The sequence below is a fragment of the Scyliorhinus torazame genome, chromosome 4 (genome assembly GCF_047496885.1).
Source record: "Scyliorhinus torazame isolate Kashiwa2021f chromosome 4, sScyTor2.1, whole genome shotgun sequence".
In the NCBI taxonomy this organism is placed as follows: domain Eukaryota; kingdom Metazoa; phylum Chordata; class Chondrichthyes; order Carcharhiniformes; family Scyliorhinidae; genus Scyliorhinus; species Scyliorhinus torazame.
Genome location: NC_092710.1, coordinates 1,164,245 through 1,188,527, shown reverse-complemented (window position 1 = coordinate 1,188,527; position 24,283 = coordinate 1,164,245). Strand labels below are relative to the sequence as shown.

The following is a 24,283-nucleotide window of genomic DNA, read 5'->3' as shown; positions in this document are numbered from 1 at the left end:
TCTCACTCACTCACTCCCTCCACTCCTCTCCCTCTTTCTATACCTCTCCCCCTCTCTTCTCTGTCTCTCTCCCCCTCACTCTCCCTCTCTGTCTCTGTCTCTCCTTCTTTGTCTCTCCCTCCACTCCTCTGTCGCTCTCTCTCTCTCACTCACTCCCTCCACTCCTCTCCCTCCGTCTCTCCCTCTCTCTCTCTCCCTCTCTCTCTCTCCCTCTCTCTCTCCGTCTCTCCCTCTCTCTCTCTCCCTCTCTCTCTCTCTCACTCTCTCGCTCTCTCCCTCTCTGTCCCTCTGTCTCTCTCAGTGGGGAGATGTCATGCTATGCAGACACACACATAATGAAATACAGACCAGCAGCTAATGAACACAGAGAACAGGACATGACCAATGAGCAGACAGGACACTCAGGGGTGGTATCTCACTATAAAAGACACGAGGCACTCACACTCCGCCTCTTTCCACTGATGAACATCATGGGCGTCATTCTCCGTCCCCCCCACCGGGTCGGAGAATCGCCGGGGGCTGGCGTGAATCCCGCCCCCGCCGGTTGCCGAAGTCTCCGGCACCGGATATTCGGCGGGGGCGGGAATCGCGCCGCGCCGGTTGGTGGGACCCCCCGCTGGATTCTCCGGCCCGGATGGGCCGAAGTCCCGCCGATAAATTGCCTGTCCCGCCGGCGTGGATTAAACCACCTTTTGAACGGCGGGACAAGGCGGCGCGGGCGGGCTCCGGGGTCCTGGGGGGGGGGCGCGGGGCGATCTGGCCCCGGGGGGTGCCCCCACGGTGGCCTGGCCCGCGATCGGGGCCCACCGATCCGCGGGCGGGCCTGTGCCGTGGGGGCACTCTTTCCCTTCCGCCTCCGCTACGGCCTCCACCATGGCGGAGGCGGAAGAGACTCCCTCCACTGCGCATGCGTGGGAAACTCTCAGCGGCCGCTGACGCTCCCGCGCATGCTCCGCCCGGAGATGTCATTTCCGCGCCAGCTGGCGGGGCAACAAAGGCCGTTTCTGCCAGCTGGGGGGGGCGGAAATCCCTCCGGCGTCGGCCTAGCCCCTCAATGTTGGGGCCCGGCTCCCAAAGATGCGGAGCATTCCGCACCTTTGGGGCGGCGCGATGCCCGTCTGATTGGCGCCGTTTTGGGCGCCAGTCGGTGGACATCGCGCTGTTTCGGGAGAATTTCGCCCCTAGAGTCAGTCAAGGATGTTGTTACAATCTCACCCCTCCTGCACGGGGCTAAGAGCTAGTCTGGTTCAGTCAGACAGAGTAACCACACTGAGGTTAGCAGAGAGTCGAACTCACAGAGAACTGTGCTAACTGTGCGACAGGCTCAATAAATCAGATTGGACTAACTTCAAGGTCTGGAGTATCTTTCTGAGCTAAGCTGCACCCAGCTGCAGACAGTGGGCAGGATTCTCCGCAACCGGCGCGATGACCGCCGACCAGCGCCAAAAACGGCGTGAATCAGTCCGGCACCGCGCCACCCCAAAGGTGCGGAATCCTCCGCATCTTGGGGGCCGAGGCCTCACCTTGAGGGGCTAGGCCCGCGCCGGACTGATTTCCGCCCCGCCAGCTGGCGGGGAAATTACATCTCCGGGCGGCGCATGCGCGGGAGCGTCAGCGGCCGCTCACGGCATCCCCGCGCATGCGCAGTGGGGAGAGTCGCTTCCTCCTCCGCCGTGGTGGAGGCCGTGGCGAAGGCGGAAGGGAAAGAGTGCCCCCACGGCACAGGCCCGCCCGCGGATCGGTGGGCCCCGATCACGGGCCAGGCCACCGTGGGGGCACCCCCCCCCCCGGGGCCAAATCGCCCCGCGCCCCCCCAGGACCCCAAAGCCCGCCCGCGCCGCCTTGTCCCGCCGGTAAGAGAGGTGGTATAATCCACGCCGGCGGGACAGGCATCCTAGCAGCGGGACTTCGGCCCATCGCGGACCGGAGAATCGCCGGGGGGGGGGGGCTTGCCGACCGGCGCGATTCCCTCCCCCGCCGAATATCCGGTGGTGGAGAATTCGGGACACGGAGGGGGTGGGATCCACGCCGGCCCCCGGTGGGGGGTCGGAGAATGATGCCCAGTGTTCTCCCAGTGCCTAACATGACCGGGAGGATGTTAAGAGGCTTCCAGGAGATTTGGACAGTTAGTGAGTGGGCTGGAACATGACAGATGGGATATAATGTGGACTAAATGTGAGGCAATCCACTTAATTTTCCTTGAATAGTAGAAAGTGTAGATGTCCAGAGGGACCTGGCTGTCCTTCTCCATGAGGCTAACATTGCAATGCAGCGAGCTAGTCCGAAGGTTAATGCAACGTTAGCCTTTATCGCAGGAGGATTTGAGTTCAGGAGCAATGAAATCTTGCTCCAATTGTATCGGAGCTCAGTTAGATCCCACCTGGAGCACTGGGAGAAGTCTTTCCCCCTCACCTCTGAAAGATTATTATTGGCACACTTGTCCCGGGGACACTTGTCCCGGGGATTGTGGGACAACCTGGGCATGTGTACTCCCAGAATGTCAAGGAAATGAGAGGTGATTTTATTGAACACTACAAAATACAGAAGGAGGCAGCCAGGGTTGAGGCAGGTAAGCAGTGGGATTCTCCGTTAGCCGAAATCGGAGATCGGACAGAGAATCCGTAGCCAATGGAATCGGGGGGCGGTGCCTCTTTGCGGATGCTCCGCCCCCTCCCCCGATGGGCCGAGTTCCCGCCGGCGTGGGGCTCTGAGTTTTAGTGAACCCGGCGTGGCGACTGTGTCCAGCGCCATCACAGTCAGGGTGGGGGGGGGGGGGGAGCCTTTCCGCTGGCTGAGATGGGCTGAATGGTCTGTTCCTGGTCCTATCATACTGAATGCCAGCGCAGCCTATTCCTGGTCCTGTGTTACTCCGCTGCGATCTCTCTCTTTCGATTGTTCGCTCGCTCAACCTCTATCTCCTGCACGATCCACATCTCTCTCTCTCTCTCCATCTCCACCTTCTCTCTCTCTCTTCACCTCTCTATCACCATCCCTCTACCTGCACCAGTCTTTCTCTCCGTCCACTCTGTGATGATCTCTGTTATGTCTGTCAGGATATCTTCACTGCGTGTGTGGAACAAACAACATCGAAGCTAAGTGAATGAACAAAACTGATGTATTTACACTACTTAAATTTACATTGTGTACCTCGTGTTGCCCTATTATGTATATCCTTTTCTTCCCATGTACTTAATGATCTGTTGAGCTGCTCGCAGAAAAATACTTTTCCCTGTCCCTCGGTACCCGTGACAATAAACAAACAAACAAACAAGTTCCCAGGTAAAAGGTTGTTAAATTAAACTTCACACCTCTAATTACTGAGGCGGGATTCTGCCCTACCCGGCGGGGGGGGGGGGGGTCCGGGCGGGGCAGGGGGTCCCGGCGGGGCAGTGGGTCTGGGCGGGGCAGGGGGGTCCAGGCGGGTCAGGGGGTCCGGGCGGGGCAGGGGGTCTGGGCGGGGCAGGGGGTCCGGGCGGGGCAGGGGGGTCCGGGCGGGGCAGTGGGTCTGGGCGGGGCAGTGGGTCTGGGCGGGGCAGTGGGTCTGGGTGGGGCAGGGGGTCCGGGCGGGGCAGGGGGTCCGGGCGGGGCAGGGGGGTCTGGGCGGGGCAGGGGGGTCCGGGCGGGGCAGGGGGTCCGGGCGGGGCAGTGGGTCTGGGCGGTGCAGGGGGTCTGGGCGGGGCAGTGGGTCTGGGCGGGGCAGTGGGTCTGGGCGGGACAGGGGGTCTGGGCGGGGCAGGGGGTCTGGGCGGGGCAGGGGGTCTGGGCGGGGCAGTGGGTCTGGGCGGGGCAGGGGGTCTGGGCGGGGCAGTGGGTCTGGGCGGGGCAGGGGGTCTGGGCGGGGCAGTGGGTCTGGGCTGGGCAGGGGGGTCCGGGCGGGGCAGGGGGTGTGGGCGGGGCAGTGGGTCCGGGCGGGGCAGTGGGTCTGGGCGGGGCAGTGGGTCTGGGCAGGGCAGGGGGTGTGGGCGGGGCCGTGGGTCTGGGCTGGGCAGGGGGGTCCGGGCGGGGCAGGGGGTGTGGGCGGGGCAGTGGGTCCGGGCGGGGGGTCCCTGTGGGGCAGGGGGTCCGGGCGGGGGGTCCCTGTGGGGCAGGGGGGTCCGGGCGGGGCAGGGGGTCCGGGCGGGGCAGGGGGTCTGGGCTGGGCAGGGGGGTCCGGGCGGGGCAGGGGGTCCGGGCGGGGCAGTGGGTCTGGGCTGGGCAGGGGGTCCGGGCTGGGCAGGGGGGTCCGGGCGGGGCAGGGGGTGCGGGCGGGGCAGTGGGTCCGGGCGGGGGGTCCCTGTGGGGCAGGGGTTCCGGGCGGGGCAGGGGGTCCGGGCGGGGCAGAGGGTCCGGGCGGGGGGTCCCTGTGGGGCAGGGGGTCCGGGCGGGGCAGGGGGTCTGGGCGGGGCAGGGGGTCCCGGCGGGGCAGGGGGTCCGGGCGGGGCAGGGGTTGTGGGCGGGGCAGGGGGTCCCGGCGGGGGGTCCCTGTGGGGCAGGGGGTCCGGGCGGGGGGTCCCTGTGGGGCAGGGGGTCCGGGCGGGGGGTCCCTGTGGGGCAGGGGGTCCGGGCGGGGCAGGGGGTCCGGGCGGGGCAGGGGGTCCGGGCGGGGCAGGGGGTGTGGGCGGGGCAGGGGGTCCGGGCGGGGCAGGGGGTCTGGGCGGGGCAGGGGGCCCGGGCGGGGCAGGGGGTCTGGGCGGGGGGTCCCTGTGGGTCAGGGGGTCCGGGCGGGGGGTCCCTGTGGGGCAGGGGGGTTCGGGCTGGGCAGGGGGTCTGGGCGGGGCAGGGGGCGCGGGCGGGGCAGTGGGTCCGGGCGGGGGGTCCCTGTGGGGCAGGGGGTCCGGGCGGGGGGTCCCTGTGGGGCAGGGGGGTTCGGGCGGGGCAGGGGGGTCCGGGCGGGGGGTCCCTGTGGGGCAGGGGGTCCGGGCGGGGCAGGGGGTCCGGGCGGGGCAGTGGGCCCGGGCGGGGCAGGGGGTCCGGGTGGGGCAGGGGGTCCGGGCGGGGCAGGGGGGTCTGGGCGGGGCAGGGGGTCCCGGCGGGGCAGGGGGGTCCGGGCGGGGCAGTGGGTCTGGGCGGGGCAGGGGGTCCCGGCGGGGCAGGGGGGTCCGGGCGGAGCAGGGGGGTCCGGGCGGGGCAGTGGGTCTGGGCGGGGCAGGGGGTCCGGGCGGGGCAGGGGGTCCCGGCGGGGCAGGGGGGTCTGGGCGGGGCAGGGGGTCCCGGCGGGGCAGGGGGGTCCGGGCGGGGCAGGGGGGTCTGGGCGGGGCAGTGGGTCTGGGCGGGGCAGGGGGTCCCGGCGGGGCAGTGGGTCTGGGCGGGGCAGTGGGTCTGGGCGGGGCAGGGTGTCCCGGCGGGGCAGGGGGGTCTGGGCGGGGCAGGGGGGGTCCGGGCGGGGCAGTGGGTCTGGGTGGGGCAGGGGGTCTGGGCGGGGCAGGGGGTCCCGGCGGGGCAGGGGGGTCTGGGCGGGGCAGGGGGGTCCCGGCGGGGCAGGGGGGTCCGGGCGGGGCAGGGGGGTCTGGGCGGGGCAGTGGGTCTGGGCGGGGCAGGGGGGCCGGGCGGGGCAGGGGGTCCCGGCGGGGCAGTGGGTCTGGGCGGGGCAGTGGGTCTGGGCAGGGCAGGGAGTCCCGGCGGGGCAGGGGGGTCTGGGCGGGGCAGGGGGGGTCCGGGCGGGGCAGTGGGGTCTGGGCGGGGCAGGGGGGTCTGGGCGGGACAGTGGGTCTGGGCGGGGCAGGGGGGTCTGGGCGGGGCAGGGGGTCCGGGCGGGGCAGGGGGTCCCGGCGGGGAAGGGGCGTGGTTTGCGCCATGCCGGCCAGCGGCCATGCGCAGAGGGCTTTGTTTCCGCACCGGCAATGGCGGATCGGTGGGCCCAGATCGCGGGCCAGGCCACCGTGGGGGCACCTCCCAGGGCCAGATCCCCCCGCGCCCCCCCCGAGGAACTCGGAGGCCGCCCACGCCGCCAGTCCCCCGGTAAGGACCTACTCCAATTTACACCAGCGGGACCGGCAAAAAACGGGCGGGACTTGGGCCCATTGCGGGCCGGATAGTCGCCGGGGGGGGGCCGACTGGCGCGCCGTGATTCCCGCCCCCACCAAATCCCCTGCGCCGGAGAATTCAGCAGCCATCGGGGACAGGGTTCACGCCGCCCCCTCTGTGATTCTCCGACCGGCGGGGAGATGGAGAATCTCCAGATCTCTCAACTGTACAACTAATCTCTCTCATCCCTGAACACCTCCTCCCTGAATCCCAGCAGTCACCTGATATTTATATAACTGCCCTTTATCTCCATTTGGTGGTGAGAAGTATTAACATGAAATTGTTAACCCTTTGTCTTCTCGACATGTCGTTACACTCGCAATCTCCCTCCGGTGTCTAAAATTCAGTTTCACTCCAAATCTCTCTCTCTTAACATCTATCACGCCATCTCTCTCCCTCCTCAGTTTATCGCTGCTACTTTCTCTCGCGCATCACCTCTCAGTCTCCCTTTCTCGCTCTTCACCTGTCCCTCTCTGTCTCTCCAGGAAGCTCTCTCTCTCCCCCTCGCCTCCTTCCCTCCCACTCGCCTCCTTCCCTCCCACTCGCCTCCTTCCCTCCCCCTCGCCTCCTTCCCTCCCACTCGCCTCCTTCCCTCCCACTCGCCTCCTTCCCTCCCACTCTGCCTCTCTCTTACACGCCTACCTGGCCTTCTGTCCCTCTCTCGATTGAGTAACCTCTCCGCAAACCTCCCACTGTCAAGTTACCTCTGTCTCTGTCTCTCTCTCTCCCTCCAGATACCGCTCCCGAGAATTTTCCCCTCCTTGTGAGCTGTTGATCTCTCCCACGCTCCCATCCTGCTTCTCACTCCCTCTCTCCAGTAACCCCAGCCTCTACATAACCTCTCCCGTGTCTCCAGATTTATCTCACACCTCCCGTTTTCTACCTTCAGGAAAACTCACAGGAAAGTGTGTGAATTTTAATCAAACGGTGAAAACATGTCAGGTGCAGGGCTGGTGTCCTGTCGAATTGGGCAGCACCAAGAAGTAAGTCACGATTGGCAAATACAATGCTGCTGCTTTCCACGAGCTCAAATAACAGACCGACAATAAACCAATCAGTTCCTCAAACACAGCGACGCAAAGTGACTATTCACAGCTGTCAGTGCTGAGAGAGTGCCGCACTGTCAGAGGGTCAGTACTGAGAGAGTGCCGCACTGTCAGAGGGTCAGTACTGAGGGAGTGCTGCACTGTCAGAGGGTCAGTACTGAGGGAGTGCTGCACTGTCAGAGGGTCAGTACTGAGGGAGTGCCGCACTGTCAGAGGGTCAGTACTGAGGGAGTGCTGCACTGTCAGAGGGTCAGTACTGAGGGAGTGCCGCACTGTCAGAGTGTCAGTACTGAGGGAGTGCCGCACTGTCAGAGGGTCAGTACTGAGGGAGTGCCGCACTGTCAGAGGGTCAGTACTGAGGGAGTGCCGCACTGTCAGAGGGTCAGTACTGAGGGAGTGCCGCACTGTCAGAGTGTCAGTACTGAGGGAGTGCCGCACTGTCAGAGGGTCAGTACTGAGGGAGTGCCGCACTGTCAGAGGGTCAGTACTGAGGGAGTGCCGCACTGTCAGAGGGTCAGTACTGAGGGAGTGCCGCACTGTCAGAGGGTCAGTACTGAGGGAGTGCCGCACTGTCAGAGTGTCAGTACTGAGGGAGTGCCGCACTGTCAGAGGGTCAGTACTGAGGGAGTGCCGCACTGTCAGAGGGTCAGTACTGAGGGAGTGCCGCACTGTCAGAGGGTCAGTACTGAGGGAGTGCTGCACTGTCAGAGGGTCAGTACTGAGGGAGTGCCGCACTGTCAGAGGGTCAGTGCTGAGGGAGTGCCGCACTGTCAGAGGGTCAGTATTGAGGGAGTGCCGCACTGTCAGAGGGTCAGTGCTGAGGGAGTGCCGCACTGTCAGAGGGTCAGTACTGAGAGAGTGCCGCACAGTCAGAGGGTCAGTACTGAGGGAGTGCCGCACTGTCAGAGGGTCAGTACTGAGAGAGCCGCACTGTCAGAGGGTCAGTACTGAGGGAGTGCCGCACTGTCAGAGGGTCAGTACTGAGGGAGAGCCGCACTGTCAGAGGGTCAGTACTGAGGGAGTGCCGCACTGTCAGAGGGTCAGTACTGAGGGAGTGCTGCACTGTCAGAGGGTCAGTACTGAGGGAGTGCCGCACTGTCAGAGGGTCAGCACTGAGGGAGTGCTGCACTGTCAGAGGGTCAGTACTGAGGGAGTGCCGCACTGTCAGAGGGTCAGTACTGAGGGAGTGCCGCACTGTCAGAGGGTCAGTACTGAGGGAGTGCCGCACTGTCAGAGGGTCAGTACTGAGGGAGCGCCGCACTGTCAGAGGGTCAGTACTGAGGGAGTGCCGCACTGTCAGAGGGTCAGTGCTGAGGGAGTGCCGCACTGTCAGAGGGTCAGTACTGAGGGAGTGCCGCACTGTCAGAGGGTCAGTACTGAGGGAGTGCCGCACTGTCAGAGGGTCAGTACTGAGGGAGTGCCGCACTGTCAGAGGGTCAGTGCTGAGGGAGTGCCGCACTGTCAGAGGGTCAGTGCTGAGGGAGTGCTGAACTGTCAGAGGGTCAGTACTGAGGGAGTGCCGCACTGTCAGAGGGTCAGTACTGAGAGAGTGCCGCACTGTCAGAGGGTCAGTACTGAGGGAGTGCCGCACTGTCAGAGGGTCAGTACTGAGGGAGTGCGGCACTGTCAGAGGGTCAGTGCTGAGGGAGTGCCGCACTGTCAGAGGGTCAGTACTGAGAGAGTGCCGCACTGTCAGAGGGTCAGTACTGAGGGAGTGCCGCACTGTCAGAGGGTCAGTACTGAGGGAGCCGCACTGTCAGAGGGTCAGTACTGAGGGAGTGCCGCACTGTCAGAGGGTCAGTACTGAGGGAGTGCGGCACTGTCAGAGGGTCAGTGCTGAGGGAGTGCCGCACTGTCAGAGGGTCAGTACTGAGAGAGTGCCGCACTGTCAGAGGGTCAGTACTGAGGGAGTGCCGCACTGTCAGAGGGTCAGTACTGAGGGAGCCGCACTGTCAGAGGGACAGTACTGAGGGAGTAGTGCACTGTCAGAGGGTCAGTACTGAGGGAGTGCCGCACTGTCAGAGGGTCAGTGCTGAGGGAGTGCCGCACTGTCAGAGGGTCAGTACTGAGGGAGTGCCGCACTGTCAGAGGGTCAGTACAGAGGGAGCGCTGCACTGTCAGAGGGTCAGTACTGAGAGAGTGGTGCACTGTCAGAGGGTCAGTACTGAGGGAGTGCCGCACTGTCAGAGGGTCAGTGCTGAGGGAGTGCCGCACTGTCAGAGGGTCAGTAGTGAGGGAGTGCTGCACTGTCAGAGGGTCAGTACTGAGGGAGTGCCGCACTGTCAGAGGGTCAGTACTGAGGGAGTGCTGCACTGTCAGAGGGTCAGTACTGAGGGAGCGCTGCACTGTCAGAGGGTCAGTGCTGAGGGAGTGCCGCACTGTCAGAGGGTCAGTACTGATGGAGTGCCGCACTGTCAGAGGGTCAGTACTGAGGGAGTGCCGCACTGTCAGAGGGTCAGTACTGAGGGAGTGCCGCACTGTCAGAGGGTCAGTACTGAGGGAGTGCCGCACTGTCAGAGGGTCAGTACTGAGGGAGTGCCGCACTGTCAGAGGGTCAGTACTGAGGGAGTGCTGCACTGTCAGTGGGTTAGTACTGAGGGAGTGCCGCACTGTCAGAGGGTCAGTACTGAGGGAGTGCCGCACTGTCAGAGGGTCAGTACTGAGGGAGCGCCGCACTGTCAGAGGGTCAGTACTTAGGGAGTGCCGCACTGTCAGAGGGTCAGTACTGAGGGAGTGCCGCACTGTCAGAGGGTCAGTACTGAGGGAGTGCCGCACTGTCAGAGGGTCAGTACTGAGGGAGCGCCGCACTGTCAGAGGGTCAGTACTGAGGGAGTGCTGCACTGTCAGAGGGTCAGTACTGAGGGAGTGCCGCACAGTCAGAGGGTCAGTACTGAGGGAGTGCCGCACTGTAAGAGGGTCAGGACTGAGGGAGTGCTGCACTGTCAGAGGGTCAGTACTGAGGGAGTGCTGCACTGTCAGAGGGTCAGTACTGAGAGAGTGCCGCACTGTAAGAGGGTCAGGACTGAGGGAGTGCTGCACTGTCAGAGGGTCAGTACTGAGAGAGTTCCACACTGTAAGAGGGTCAGGGCTGAGGGAGCGCCGCACTGTCAGAGGGTCAGTACTGAGGGAGTTCCGCACTGTCAGAGGGTCAGTACTGAGAGAGTGCTGCACTGTCAGAGGGTCAGTACTGAGAGAGTGCCGCACTGTAAGAGGGTCAGGACTGAGGGAGTGCTGCACTGTCAGAGGGTCAGTACTGAGAGAGTTCCGCACTGTAAGAGGGTCAGGGCTGAGGAAGCGCCGCACTGTCAGAGGGTCAGTACTGAGGGAGTTCCGCACTGTCAGAGGGTCAGACTGAGGGAGTGCCGCACTGTCAGAGGATCAGTACTGAGGTAGTGCCACACTGTCAGAGGGTCAGTACTGAGGGAGTGCTGCACTGTCAGAGGGTCAGTACTGAGGGAGTGCCGCACTGTCAGAGGGTCAGTACTGAGGGAGCGCCGCACTGTCAGAGGGTCAGTACTGAGGGAGTGCCGCACTGTCACAGGGTCAGTACTGAGGGAGTGCCACACTGTCAGAGGGTCAGTACTGAGGGAGTGCTGCACTGTCACAGGGTCAGTACTGAGGGAGTGCCGCACTGTCAGAGGGTCAGTGCTGAGGGAGCGCTGCACTGTCATAGGGTCAGTACTGAAGGAGAGCCGCACTGTCAGAGGGTCAGTACTGAGGGAGTGCCGCACTGTCAGAGGGTCTGGACTGAGGGAGTGCCTCACTGTCAGAGGGTCAGTACAGAGGGAGAGCCGCACTGTCAATGGGTCAGTACTGAGGGAGTGCCGCACTGTCAGAGGGTCAGTACTGAGGGAGTGCCTCACTGTCAGAGGGTCAGTACTGAGGGAGTGCCGCACTGTCAGAGGGTCTGTACTGAGGGAGTGCCGCAATGTCAGAGGGTCAGCACTGAGGGAGCGCTGCACTATCAGAGGGTCAATACTGAGGGAGCGCCGCACTGTCAGAGGGTCAGTACTGAGGGAGTGCCGCACTGTCACAGGGTCAGTACTGAGGGAGTGCCACACTGTCACAGGGTCAGTACTGAGGGAGTGCTGCACTGTCACAGGGTCAGTACTGAGGGAGCGCTGCACTGTCATAGGGTCAGTACTGAGGGAGTGCCGCACTGTCAGAGGGTCAGTACTGAGGAAGTGCCGCACTGTCAGAGGGTCAGTACTGAGGGAGTGCCGCACTGTCAGAGGGTCAGTGTTGAGGGAGTGCCGCACTGTCAGAGGGTCAGTACTGAGGGAGTGCCGCACTGTCAGAGGGTCAGTACTGAGGGAGTGCCGCACTGTCAGAGTGTCAGTACTGAGGGAGTGCCGCACTGTCAGAGGGTCAGTACTGAGGGAGTGCCGCACTGTCAGAGGGTCAGTACTGAGGGAGTGCCGCACTGTCAGAGGGTCAGTACTGAGGGAGTGCCGCACTGTCAGAGGGTCAGTACTGAGGGAGTGCCGCACTGTCAGAGTGTCAGTACTGAGGGAGTGCCGCACTGTCAGAGGGTCAGTACTGAGGGAGTGCCGCACTGTCAGAGGGTCAGTACTGAGGGAGTGCCGCACTGTCAGAGGGTCAGTACTGAGGGAGTGCTGCACTGTCAGAGGGTCAGTACTGAGGGAGTGCCGCACTGTCAGAGGGTCAGTGCTGAGGGAGTGCCGCACTGTCAGAGGGTCAGTATTGAGGGAGTGCCGCACTGTCAGAGGGTCAGTGCTGAGGGAGTGCCGCACTGTCAGAGGGTCAGTACTGAGAGAGTGCCGCACAGTCAGAGGGTCAGTACTGAGGGAGTGCCGCACTGTCAGAGGGTCAGTACTGAGAGAGCCGCACTGTCAGAGGGTCAGTACTGAGGGAGTGCCGCACTGTCAGAGGGTCAGTACTGAGGGAGAGCCGCACTGTCAGAGGGTCAGTACTGAGGGAGTGCCGCACTGTCAGAGGGTCAGTACTGAGGGAGTGCTGCACTGTCAGAGGGTCAGTACTGAGGGAGTGCCGCACTGTCAGAGGGTCAGCACTGAGGGAGTGCTGCACTGTCAGAGGGTCAGTACTGAGGGAGTGCCGCACTGTCAGAGGGTCAGTACTGAGGGAGTGCCGCACTGTCAGAGGGTCAGTACTGAGGGAGTGCCGCACTGTCAGAGGGTCAGTACTGAGGGAGCGCCGCACTGTCAGAGGGTCAGTACTGAGGGAGTGCCGCACTGTCAGAGGGTCAGTGCTGAGGGAGTGCCGCACTGTCAGAGGGTCAGTACTGAGGGAGTGCCGCACTGTCAGAGGGTCAGTACTGAGGGAGTGCCGCACTGTCAGAGGGTCAGTACTGAGGGAGTGCCGCACTGTCAGAGGGTCAGTGCTGAGGGAGTGCCGCACTGTCAGAGGGTCAGTGCTGAGGGAGTGCTGAACTGTCAGAGGGTCAGTACTGAGGGAGTGCCGCACTGTCAGAGGGTCAGTACTGAGAGAGTGCCGCACTGTCAGAGGGTCAGTACTGAGGGAGTGCCGCACTGTCAGAGGGTCAGTACTGAGGGAGTGCGGCACTGTCAGAGGGTCAGTGCTGAGGGAGTGCCGCACTGTCAGAGGGTCAGTACTGAGAGAGTGCCGCACTGTCAGAGGGTCAGTACTGAGGGAGTGCCGCACTGTCAGAGGGTCAGTACTGAGGGAGCCGCACTGTCAGAGGGTCAGTACTGAGGGAGTGCCGCACTGTCAGAGGGTCAGTACTGAGGGAGTGCGGCACTGTCAGAGGGTCAGTGCTGAGGGAGTGCCGCACTGTCAGAGGGTCAGTACTGAGAGAGTGCCGCACTGTCAGAGGGTCAGTACTGAGGGAGTGCCGCACTGTCAGAGGGTCAGTACTGAGGGAGCCGCACTGTCAGAGGGACAGTACTGAGGGAGTAGTGCACTGTCAGAGGGTCAGTACTGAGGGAGTGCCGCACTGTCAGAGGGTCAGTGCTGAGGGAGTGCCGCACTGTCAGAGGGTCAGTACTGAGGGAGTGCCGCACTGTCAGAGGGTCAGTACAGAGGGAGCGCTGCACTGTCAGAGGGTCAGTACTGAGAGAGTGGTGCACTGTCAGAGGGTCAGTACTGAGGGAGTGCCGCACTGTCAGAGGGTCAGTGCTGAGGGAGTGCCGCACTGTCAGAGGGTCAGTAGTGAGGGAGTGCTGCACTGTCAGAGGGTCAGTACTGAGGGAGTGCCGCACTGTCAGAGGGTCAGTACTGAGGGAGTGCTGCACTGTCAGAGGGTCAGTACTGAGGGAGCGCTGCACTGTCAGAGGGTCAGTGCTGAGGGAGTGCCGCACTGTCAGAGGGTCAGTACTGATGGAGTGCCGCACTGTCAGAGGGTCAGTACTGAGGGAGTGCCGCACTGTCAGAGGGTCAGTACTGAGGGAGTGCCGCACTGTCAGAGGGTCAGTACTGAGGGAGTGCCGCACTGTCAGAGGGTCAGTACTGAGGGAGTGCCGCACTGTCAGAGGGTCAGTACTGAGGGAGTGCTGCACTGTCAGTGGGTTAGTACTGAGGGAGTGCCGCACTGTCAGAGGGTCAGTACTGAGGGAGTGCCGCACTGTCAGAGGGTCAGTACTGAGGGAGCGCCGCACTGTCAGAGGGTCAGTACTTAGGGAGTGCCGCACTGTCAGAGGGTCAGTACTGAGGGAGTGCCGCACTGTCAGAGGGTCAGTACTGAGGGAGTGCCGCACTGTCAGAGGGTCAGTACTGAGGGAGCGCCGCACTGTCAGAGGGTCAGTACTGAGGGAGTGCTGCACTGTCAGAGGGTCAGTACTGAGGGAGTGCCGCACAGTCAGAGGGTCAGTACTGAGGGAGTGCCGCACTGTAAGAGGGTCAGGACTGAGGGAGTGCTGCACTGTCAGAGGGTCAGTACTGAGGGAGTGCTGCACTGTCAGAGGGTCAGTACTGAGAGAGTGCCGCACTGTAAGAGGGTCAGGACTGAGGGAGTGCTGCACTGTCAGAGGGTCAGTACTGAGAGAGTTCCACACTGTAAGAGGGTCAGGGCTGAGGGAGCGCCGCACTGTCAGAGGGTCAGTACTGAGGGAGTTCCGCACTGTCAGAGGGTCAGTACTGAGAGAGTGCTGCACTGTCAGAGGGTCAGTACTGAGAGAGTGCCGCACTGTAAGAGGGTCAGGACTGAGGGAGTGCTGCACTGTCAGAGGGTCAGTACTGAGAGAGTTCCGCACTGTAAGAGGGTCAGGGCTGAGGAAGCGCCGCACTGTCAGAGGGTCAGTACTGAGGGAGTTCCGCACTGTCAGAGGGTCAGTACTGAGGGAGAGCCGCACTGTCAGAGGGTCAGTACTGAGGGAGTGCCGCACTGTCAGAGGATCAGTACTGAGGTAGTGCCACACTGTCAGAGGGTCAGTACTGAGGGAGTGCTGCACTGTCAGAGGGTCAGTACTGAGGGAGTGCCTCACTGTCAGAGGGTCAGTACTGAGGGAGCGCCGCACTGTCAGAGGGTCAGTACTGAGGGAGTGCTGCACTGTCAGAGGGTCAGTACTGAGGGAGTGCCGCACTGTCAGAGGGTCAGTACTGAGGGAGCGCCGCACTGTCAGAGGGTCAGTACTGAGGGAGTGCCGCACTGTCACAGGGTCAGTACTGAGGGAGTGCCACACTGTCAGAGGGTCAGTACTGAGGGAGTGCTGCACTGTCACAGGGTCAGTACTGAGGGAGTGCCGCACTGTCAGAGGGTCAGTGCTGAGGGAGCGCTGCACTGTCATAGGGTCAGTACTGAGGGAGAGCCGCACTGTCAGAGGGTCAGTACTGAGGGAGCGCTGCACTGTCAGAGGGTCAGTACTGAGGGAGTGCTGCACTGTCAGAGGGTCTGGACTGAGGGAGTGCTGCACTGTCAGAGGGTCAGTACTGAGGGAGCGCTGCACTGTCAGAGGGTCAGTACTGAGGGAGTGCCGCACTGTCAGAGGGTCTGTACTGAGGGAGTGCCGCACTGTCGGAGGGTCAGTACTGAGGGAGTGCCGCACTGTCAATGGGTCAGTACTGAGGGAGTGCCGCACTGTCAGAGGGTCAGTACTGAGGGAGTGCCTCACTGTCAGAGGGTCAGTACTGAGGGAGTGCCGCACTGTCAGAGGGTCTGTACTGAGGGAGTGCCGCACTGTCAATGGGTCAGTACTGAGGGAGTGCCGCACTGTCAGAGGGTCAGTACTGAGGGAGTGCCTCACTGTCAGAGGGTCAGTACTGAGGGAGTGCCGCACTGTCAGAGGGTCAGTACTGAGGGAGTGCCGCACTGTCGGAGGGTCAGTACTGAGGGAGTGCTGCACTGTCAGAGCGTCAGTACAGAGGGAGTGCTGCACTGTCAGAGGGTCAGTACTGAGGGAGTGCCGCAATGTCAGAGGGTCAGCACTGAGGGAGCGCTGCACTATCAGAGGGTCAGTACTGAGGGAGCGCCGCACTGTCAGAGGGTCAGTACTGAGGGAGTGCCGCACTGTCACAGGGTCAGTACTGAGGGAGTGCCACACTGTCACAGGGTCAGTACTGAGGGAGTGCTGCACTGTCACAGGGTCAGTACTGAGGGAGCGCTGCACTGTCATAGGGTCAGTACTGAGGGAGTGCCGCACTGTCAGAGGGTCAGTACTGAGGAAGTGCCGCACTGTCAGAGGGTCAGTACTGAGGGAGTGCCGCACTGTCAGAGGGTCAGTGTTGAGGGAGTGCCGCACTGTCAGAGGGTCAGTACTGAGTGAGTGCCGCACTGTCAGAGGGTCAGGACTGAGGGAGTGCTGCACTGTCAGAGGGCCCGGACTGAGGGAGCGCCGCACTGTCAGAGGGTCAGTACTGAGGGAGTGCCGCACTGTCAGAGGGTCAGTACTGAGGGAGCGCCGCACTGTCAGAGGGTCAGTACTGAGGGAGTGCCACAATGTCAGAGGGTTAGTAGTGAGGGAGTGCTGCACTGTCAGGGGGTCAGTGCTGAGGGAGTGCTGCACTGTCAGAGCATCAGTACTGAGGGAGTGCCGCACTGTCAGGGGGTCAGTACTGAGGGAGAGCCTCACTGTCAATGGGTCAGTACTGAGGGAGTGCCGCACTGTCAGAGGGTCAGTACTGAGGGAGTGCCGCACTGTCAGAGGGTCAGTACTGAGGGAGTGCCGCACTGTCAGAGGGTCTGTACTGACGGAGCACCGCACTGTCATAGGGTCAGTAGTGAGGGAGCGCCGCACTGTCAGAGGGTCAGTACTTAGGGAGTGTCGCCCTGTCAGAGGGTCAGTACTGAGGGAGTGCTGCACTGTCAGAGGGCCAGGACTGAGGGAGCGCCGCACTGTCAGAGGGTCAGTACTGAGGGAGTGCCGCACTGTCAGAGGGACAGGACTGAGGGAGTGCTGCACTGTCAGAGGGCCAGGACTGAGGGAGCGCCGCACTGTCAGAGGGTCAGTAATGAGGGAGTGCCGCACTGTCAGAGGGTCAGTACTGAGGGAGCGCCGCACTGTCAGAGGGTCAGTACTGAGGGAGTGCCACAATGTCAGAGGGTTAGTTGTGAGGGAGTGCTGCACTGTCAGGGGGTCAGTGCTGAGGGAGCGCCGCACTGTCAGAGGGTCAGTACTGAGGGAGTGCTGCACTGTCACAGGGTCAGTACTGAGGGAGTGCCGCACTGTCAGAGGGTCAGTGCTGAGGGAGCGCTGCACTGTCAGAGGGTCAGTACTGAGGGAGTGCCGCACTGTCAGAGGGTCAGTACTGAAGGAGTGCCGCACTGTCAGAGGGTCAGTACTGAGGGAGTGCCGCACTGTCAGAGGGTCAGTGTTGAGGGAGTGCCGCACTGTCAGAGGGTCAGTACTCAGTGAGTGCCGCACTGTCAGAGGGACAGGACTGAGGGAGCGCCGCACTGTCAGAGGGTCAGTACTGAGGGAGTGCCGCACTGTCAGAGGGTCAGTACTGAGGGAGCGCCGCACTGTCAGAGGGTCAGTACTGAGGGAGTGCCACAATGTCAGAGGGTCAGTACTGAAGGAGTGCCGCACTGTCAGATGGTCAGTACTGAGGGAGTGCCACAATGTCAGAGGGTTAGTAGTGAGGGAGTGCTGCACTGTCAGGGGGTCAGTGCTGAGGGAGTGCTGCACTGTCAGAGCATCAGTACTGAGGGAGTGCCGCACTGTCAGAGGGTCAGTACTGAGGGAGTGCCGCACTGTCAATGGGTCAGTACTGAGGGAGTGCCGCACTGTCAGAGGGTCAGTACTGAGGGAGTGCCACACTGTCAGAGGGTCAGTACTGAGGGAGTGCCGCACTGTCAGAGGGTCAGTACTGAGGGAGTGCCGCACTGTCAGAGGGTCAGTACTGAGGGAGTGCCGCACTGTCAGAGTGTCAGTACTGAGGGAGTGCCGCACTGTCAGAGGGTCAGTACTGAGGGAGTGCCGCACTGTCAGAGGGTCAGTACTGAGGGAGTGCCGCACTGTCAGAGGGTCAGTACTGAGGGAGTGCCGCACTGTCAGAGGGTCAGTACTGAGGGAGTGCCGCACTGTCAGAGTGTCAGTACTGAGGGAGTGCCGCACTGTCAGAGGGTCAGTACTGAGGGAGTGCCGCACTGTCAGAGGGTCAGTACTGAGGGAGTGCCGCACTGTCAGAGGGTCAGTACTGAGGGAGTGCCGCACTGTCAGAGGGTCAGTACTGAGGGAGTGCTGCACTGTCAGAGGGTCAGTACTGAGGGAGTGCTGCACTGTCAGAGGATCAGTACTGAGGGAGTGCTGCACTGACAGAGGGTCTGTACTTGTGTTCTGTTTTCTTGTCAGCAGAACAGCTGGTGACTAAGTCAGAACGATATTTTATTCATGTGTAAGTAATGATACAAGTTTATAATAATAATAATCTTTAGTGTCACAAGTAGACTTACATTAACACTGCAATGAAGTTACTGTGAAAATCCCCTAGTCGCCACATTCCGGCGCCTGTTCGGGTAAACGGAGGGAGAATTCAGAATGTCCAATTCACCGAACAGCACGTCTTTCGGGACTGGTGGGAGAAACCGGAGCACCCGGAGGAAACCCACGCAGACACGGGGAGAACGTGCGGACTCCGCACAGACAGTGACCCAAGCCGGGAATCGATCCCGGGACCCTGGCGCTGTGCAGCAACAGTGCTAACCACTGTGCTACTGTGCCGCCTTCGACAAACCAAGTTAATACAGTGTTTCTCTCGGCCCTCCTGGAACCCGCGTATGTGCGACTCTGCTTTAATACGCATCACAACATTCTCTGGCTGCGCGGATGCCACCTGACTGATGTCTTACGCCCCCTGCACACTGCTGAGTAAATGTCAAATTAACTCCAGGCACATCACCACAGTACTGAGCGGGCACATTCAGACAGAGAGAGATAGGTTCCTGATTAATAACGAATCGGGGGTTATGGGGAGACGGCAGGAGAAAGGGGATGAGAAAATATCAGCCATGATAGAATGGCGGAGCAGACTCGATGGGCCGAGTGGCCTAATTCTGCTCCTATGTTTTATGGTTTATGGAGTGCTGTTGATGATGTTAAACATTTATTATCAAACTTTTCATTGACAGGATTCCAATGATCGGTGCTGAAAACTTCACCATTTTCATCAAGAACAGCATTCGCTTCCCCCTCTTCAACTTTTCAAAGTGAGTTCAAATGTAGGTTAATCAACCAATAGCTATCTCACTGGGTGCTGATTCTCACTGGGTGCTGATTCTCACTGGGTGCTGATTCTCACTGGGTGCTGACTCTCACAGGGTGCTGACTCTCACAGGGTGCTGACTCTCACTGGGTGCTGACTCTCACAGGGTGCTGACTCTCACAGGGTGCTGACTTTCACTGGGACACAGTTCCTGAAGGTGCTGACTCTCACTGGGACACAGTTCCTGAAGGTGCTGACTCTCACTGGGACACAGTTCCTGAAGGTGCTGTCTCTCACTGGGACACAGTTCCTGAAGGTGCTGACTCTCACTGGGACACAGTTCCTGAAGGTGCTGACTCTCACTGGGACACAGTTCCTGAAGGTGCTGACTCTCAGTGGGGAACAGTTCCTGAAGGTGCTGACTCTCACTGGGACACAGTTCCTGAAGGTGCTAACTCTCAGTGGGACACAATTCCTGAGGGTGCTGACTCTCACTGGAACACAGTTCCTGAGGGTGCTGACTCTCACTGGGACACAGTTCTGAAAGGTGCTGACTCTCACTGGGGGACAGTTCCTGAAGGTGCTGACTCTCACTGGGGGACAGTTCCTGAAGGTGCTGACTCTCACTGGGGGACAGTTCCTGAAGGTGCTGATTCTCACTGGGACACAGTTCCTGAGGGTGCTGACTCTCACTGGGACACAGTTCCTGAAGGTGCTGACTCGCACTGGGGGACATTTACTGAAGGTGCTGACTCTCACCTGGGGACATTTACTGAAGGAGCTGACTCTCACTGGGACACAGTTCCTGAAGGTGCTGACTCTCACTGGAACACAGTTCCTGAAGGTGCTGACTCTCACTGGGGGACATTTACTGAAGGTGCTGACTCTCACTGGGACACAGTTCCTGAAGGTGCAGACTCTCATGGGACACAGTTCCTGTAAGTGCTGACTCTCACTGGGACACAGTTCCTGAAGGTGCTGACTTTCACTGGGGGACAGTTCCTGAAGGTGCTGATTCTCACAGGGACACAGTTCCTGAGGGTGCTGACTCTCACTGGGACACAGTTCCTGAAGGTGCTGACTCTCACTGGGGGTCAGTTTCTGAAGGTGCTGAATCTCACTGGGGGACAGTTCCTGAAGGTGCTGACTCTCACTGGTGTACAGTTCCTGAAGGTGCTGGCTCTCACTGGGACAGATCCTGAAGGTGCTGACTCTCACTTGGACAGTTCCTGAAGGTGCTGACTTTCACTGGGGGACAGTTCCTGAAGGTGCTGTCCCTCACTGGGACAGTTGCTGAAGGTGCTGACTCTCACTGGGACACAGTTCCTGAAGGTGCTCACTCTCACTGGGATATAGTTCCTGAAGGTGCTGACTCTCACTGGGACTCAGTTCCTGAAGGTGCTGACTCTCACTGAGACACAGTTCCTGAAGGTGATGACTCTCATTGGGGACAGTTCCTGAAGGTGCTGACTCTCACTGGGTGACAGTTCCTGAAGGTGCTGGCTCTCACTGGTGGACAGTTCCTGAAGGTGCTGACCCTCACTGGGACAGTTGCTGAAGGTGCTGACTCTCACTGGGACAGTTCCTGAAGGTGCTGACTCTCACTGGGAAACAGTTCCTGAAGGTGCTGACTCTCACTGGGGGACATTTACTGAAGGTGCTGGCTCTCACTGGTGGACAGTTCCTGAATGTGCTGACTCTCACTGGGACAGTTGCTGAAGGTGCTGACTCTCACTGGGGGACAGTTCCTGTGGGTGCTGACTCCCACTGGGACACAGTTCCTGAAGGTGCTGACTCTCACTGGGACACAGTTCCTGACGGTGCTGACTCTCACTGGGGGACAGTTCCTGAAGGTGCTGACTCTCACTGGGGGACAGTTCCTGAAGGTGCTGACTCTCACTGGAACACAGTTCCTGAAGGTGCTGACTCTCACTGGTGGACAGTTCCTGAATGTGCTGACTCTCACTGTGGGACATTTACTGAAGATGCTGACTCTCACTGGGGTACAGTTCCTGAAGGTGCTGACTCTCACTGGGGGACATTTACTGAAGGTGCTGACTCTCACTGGGGGACAGTTCCTGAAGGTGCTGACCCTCATTGGGACAGTTGCTGAAGGTGCTGATGCTCACTGGGACACAGTTCCTGAGGGTGCTGACTCTCACTGGGACACAGTTCCTTAAGGTGCTGACTCTCACTGGGGGACAGTTCCTGAAGGTGCTGACTCTCACTGGGGGACAGTTCCTGAAGGTGCTGACTCTCACTGGTGTACAGTTCCTGAAGGTGCTGACTCTCACTGGGGGACATTGCCTGAAGGTGCTGACTCTCACTGGGGGACAGTTCTTGAAGGTGCTGACTCTCACTGGGGGACAGTCCCTGAAGTTGCTGACTCTCACTGGTGTACAGTTCCTGAAGGTGCTGACTCTCACTTGGACAGTTCCTGAAGATGCTGACTTTCACTGGGGGACAGTTGCTGAAGGTGCTGACCCTCACTGGGACACAGTTCCTGAAGGTGCTGACTCTCACTGGGACACAGTTCCTGAAGGTGCTGACCCTCACTGGGACAGTTCCTGAAGGTGCTGACTCTCACTGGGACTGTTCCTGAAGGCACTGACTCTCACTGGGTCACAGTTCCTGAAGGTGCTGACTTTCACTGGGACACTGTTCCTGAAGGTGCTGACTCTCACTGGGGTACAGTTCCTGAAGGTGCTGACTCTCACTGGGACACAGTTCTTGAAGGTGCTGACTCTCACTGGGACACAGTTCCTGAAGGTGCTGACTCTCACTGGGACACAGTTCCTGAAGGTGCTGACTCTCACTGGGGGACAGTTCCTGAAGGTGCTGACTCTCACTGGGGGACAGTTCCTGAAGGTGCTGACTCTCACTGGGGGACAGTTCCTGAATGTGCTGACTCTCACTGGGGTATAGTTCCTGAAGGTGTTGACTCTCACTGGGGCACAGTTCCCGAAGGTGCTGACTCTCACTGGGACACAGTTCCTGAAGGTGCTGACTCTCACTGGGGGACAGTTCCTGAAGGTGCTGACTCTCACTGGGGGACAGTTCCTGAAGGTGCTGGCTCTCACTGGTGGACAGTTCCTGAAGGTGCTGACCCTCACTCTGTCAGTTGCTGAAGGTGCTGACTCTCACTGGGACAGTTCCTGAAGGTGCTGACCCTCACTGGGACAGTTGCTGAAGGTGCTGACTCTCACTGGGACAGTTCCTAAAGGTGCTGACTCTCACTGCGACACAGTTCCTGAAGGTTCTGACTCTCACTGGGAGGCAGTTCCTGAAGGCCCTGACTCTCACTGGTGGACAGTTCCTGAAGGTGCTGACTCTCACTGGCACACAGTTCCTGAAGGTGCTGACTCTCACTGGGACACAGTTCCTGAAGGTGCTGACTCTTACCGGTGACAGTTCCTGAAGGTGCTGACTCTCACTGGGGGGCAGTTCCTGAAGGTGCTGACTCTCACTGGGACGCAGTTCCTGAAGGTGATGACTCTCACTGGGGTATAGTTCCTGAAGGTGCTGGCTCTCACTGGGGGGCAGTTCCTGAAGGTGCTGACTCTCACTGGGGGACAGTTCCTGAAGGTACTGACTCTCACTGGGAGACAGTTCCTGAAGGTGCTGACTCTCACTGGGTCACAGTTCCTGAAGGTGCTGACTCTCACTGGGACACAGTTCCTGAAGGTGCTGACTCTCACTGGGGGACAGTTCATGAAGGTGCTGACTCTCACTGGGAGACAGTTTCTGAAGGTGCTGACTCTCACTTGGGAACAGTTCCTGAAGGTACTGACTCTCCCTGGGGGACAGTTCCTGAAGGTGCTGCCTCTCACTGGGGGACACAGTTCCTGAATGTGCTAACTCTCACTGGGGGACAGTTCCTGAAGGTGCTGACTCTCACTGGGGGACAGTTCCTGAAGGTGCTGACTCTCACTGGGGGACAGTTCCTGAAGGTGCTGACCCTCACTGGGACAGTTCCTGAAGGTGCTGACTCTCACTGGCACACAGTTCCTGAAGGTGCTGACTCTCACTGGGACACAGTTCCTGAAGGTGCTGACTCTTACCGGTGACAGTTCCTGAAGGTGCTGACTCTCACTGGGGGGCAGTTCCTGAAGGTGCTGACTCTCACTGGGACGCAGTTCCTGAAGGTGATGACTCTCACTGGGGTATAGTTCCTGAAGGTGCTGGCTCTCACTGGGGGGCAGTTCCTGAAGGTGCTGACTCTCACTGGGGGACAGTTCCTGAAGGTACTGACTCTCACTGGGAGACAGTTCCTGAAGGTGCTGACTCTCACTGGGTCACAGTTCCTGAAGGTGCTGACTCTCACTGGGACACAGTTCCTGAAGGTGCTGACTCTCACTGGGGGACAGTTCATGAAGGTGCTGACTCTCACTGGGAGACAGTTCCTGAAGGTGCTGACTCTCACTTGGGAACAGTTCCTGAAGGTGCTGACTCTCCCTGGGGGACAGTTCCTGAAGGTGCTGCCTCTCACTGGGGGACACAGTTCCTGAATGTGCTGACTCTCACTGGGGGACAGTTCCTGAAGGTGCTGACTCTCACTGGGGGACAGTTCCTGAAGGTGCTGACTCTCACTGGGGGACAGTTCCTGAAGGTGCTGACTCTCACTGGGGGACAGTTCATGAAGGTGCTGACTCTCACTGGGAGACAGTTCCTGAAGGTGCTGACTCTCACCGGGGTACAGTTCCTGAAGGTGCTGACTCTCACTGGGATACAGTTCCTGAAGGTGCTGACTCTCACTAGGACACAGTTCCTGAAGGTGCTGACTCTCACTGGGATACAGTTCCTGAAGGTGCTGACTCTCACTGGGGGGCAGTTCCTGAAGGTGCTAACTCTCACTGGCATACAGTTCCTGAAGGTGCTGACTCTCACTAGGACACTGTTCCTGAAGGTGCTGACTCTCACTGGGGGACAATTCATGAAGGTGCTGACTCTCACTGGGACACAGTTCCTGAAGGTGCTGACTCTCACTGGGATACAGTTCCTGAAGGTGCTGTCTCTCACTGGGACACAGTTCCTGAAGGTGCTGACTCTCACTGGGATACAGTTCCTGAAGGTGCTGACTCTCACTGGGGGGCAGTTCCTGACGGTGCTGACTCTCACTGGAGGACAGTTCCTGAAGGTGCTGACTCTCACTGGGGGACTGTTCCTGAAGGTGCTGGCTCTCACTGGGACACAGTTCCTGTAGGTGCTGACTCTCACTGGGGGACAGTTCCTGAAGGTGCTGACTCTCACTGAGGGACAGTTCCTGAAGGTGCTGACTCTCACTGGGTCACAGTTCCTGAAGGTTCTGACTCTCACTGGGGGACAGTTCCTGAAGGTGCTGACTCTCACTGGGGGACAGTTCCTGAAGGTGCTGACTCTCACTGGGGGACAGTTCCTGAAGGTGCTGACTCTCACTGGGGGACAGTTCCTGAAGGTGCTGACTCTCACTGGGGGACAGTTCCTGAAGGTGCTGACTCTCACTGGGACACAGTTCCTGAAGGTGCTGACTCTCACTGGGACACAGTTCCTGAAGGCGCTGACTCTCACTGGGGTACAGTTCCTGAAGGTGCTGATGCTCACTGGGACACAGTTCCTGAAGGTGCTGACTCTCACTGGGAGACAGTTCCTGACGGTTCTGACTCTCACTGGGAGACAGT

At 60.3% G+C, this 24,283-nt stretch overlaps 1 protein-coding gene across 1 annotated transcript in view; it reads left to right on the top strand.

Moving 5' to 3' along the window:
* The window catches only part of LOC140410092 (P2X purinoceptor 3-like), a 234,590-nt gene that overhangs the window by 154,700 nt on the left and 55,607 nt on the right, over positions 1 to 24,283 (top strand). Inside the window, exons 5-6 of the mRNA XM_072498029.1 lie at positions 6,893 to 6,986; positions 18,553 to 18,630. Coding sequence (XP_072354130.1) covers positions 6,893 to 6,986; positions 18,553 to 18,630 — 172 coding nt within the window. The remainder of the gene's footprint in view (positions 1 to 6,892; positions 6,987 to 18,552; positions 18,631 to 24,283) is intronic.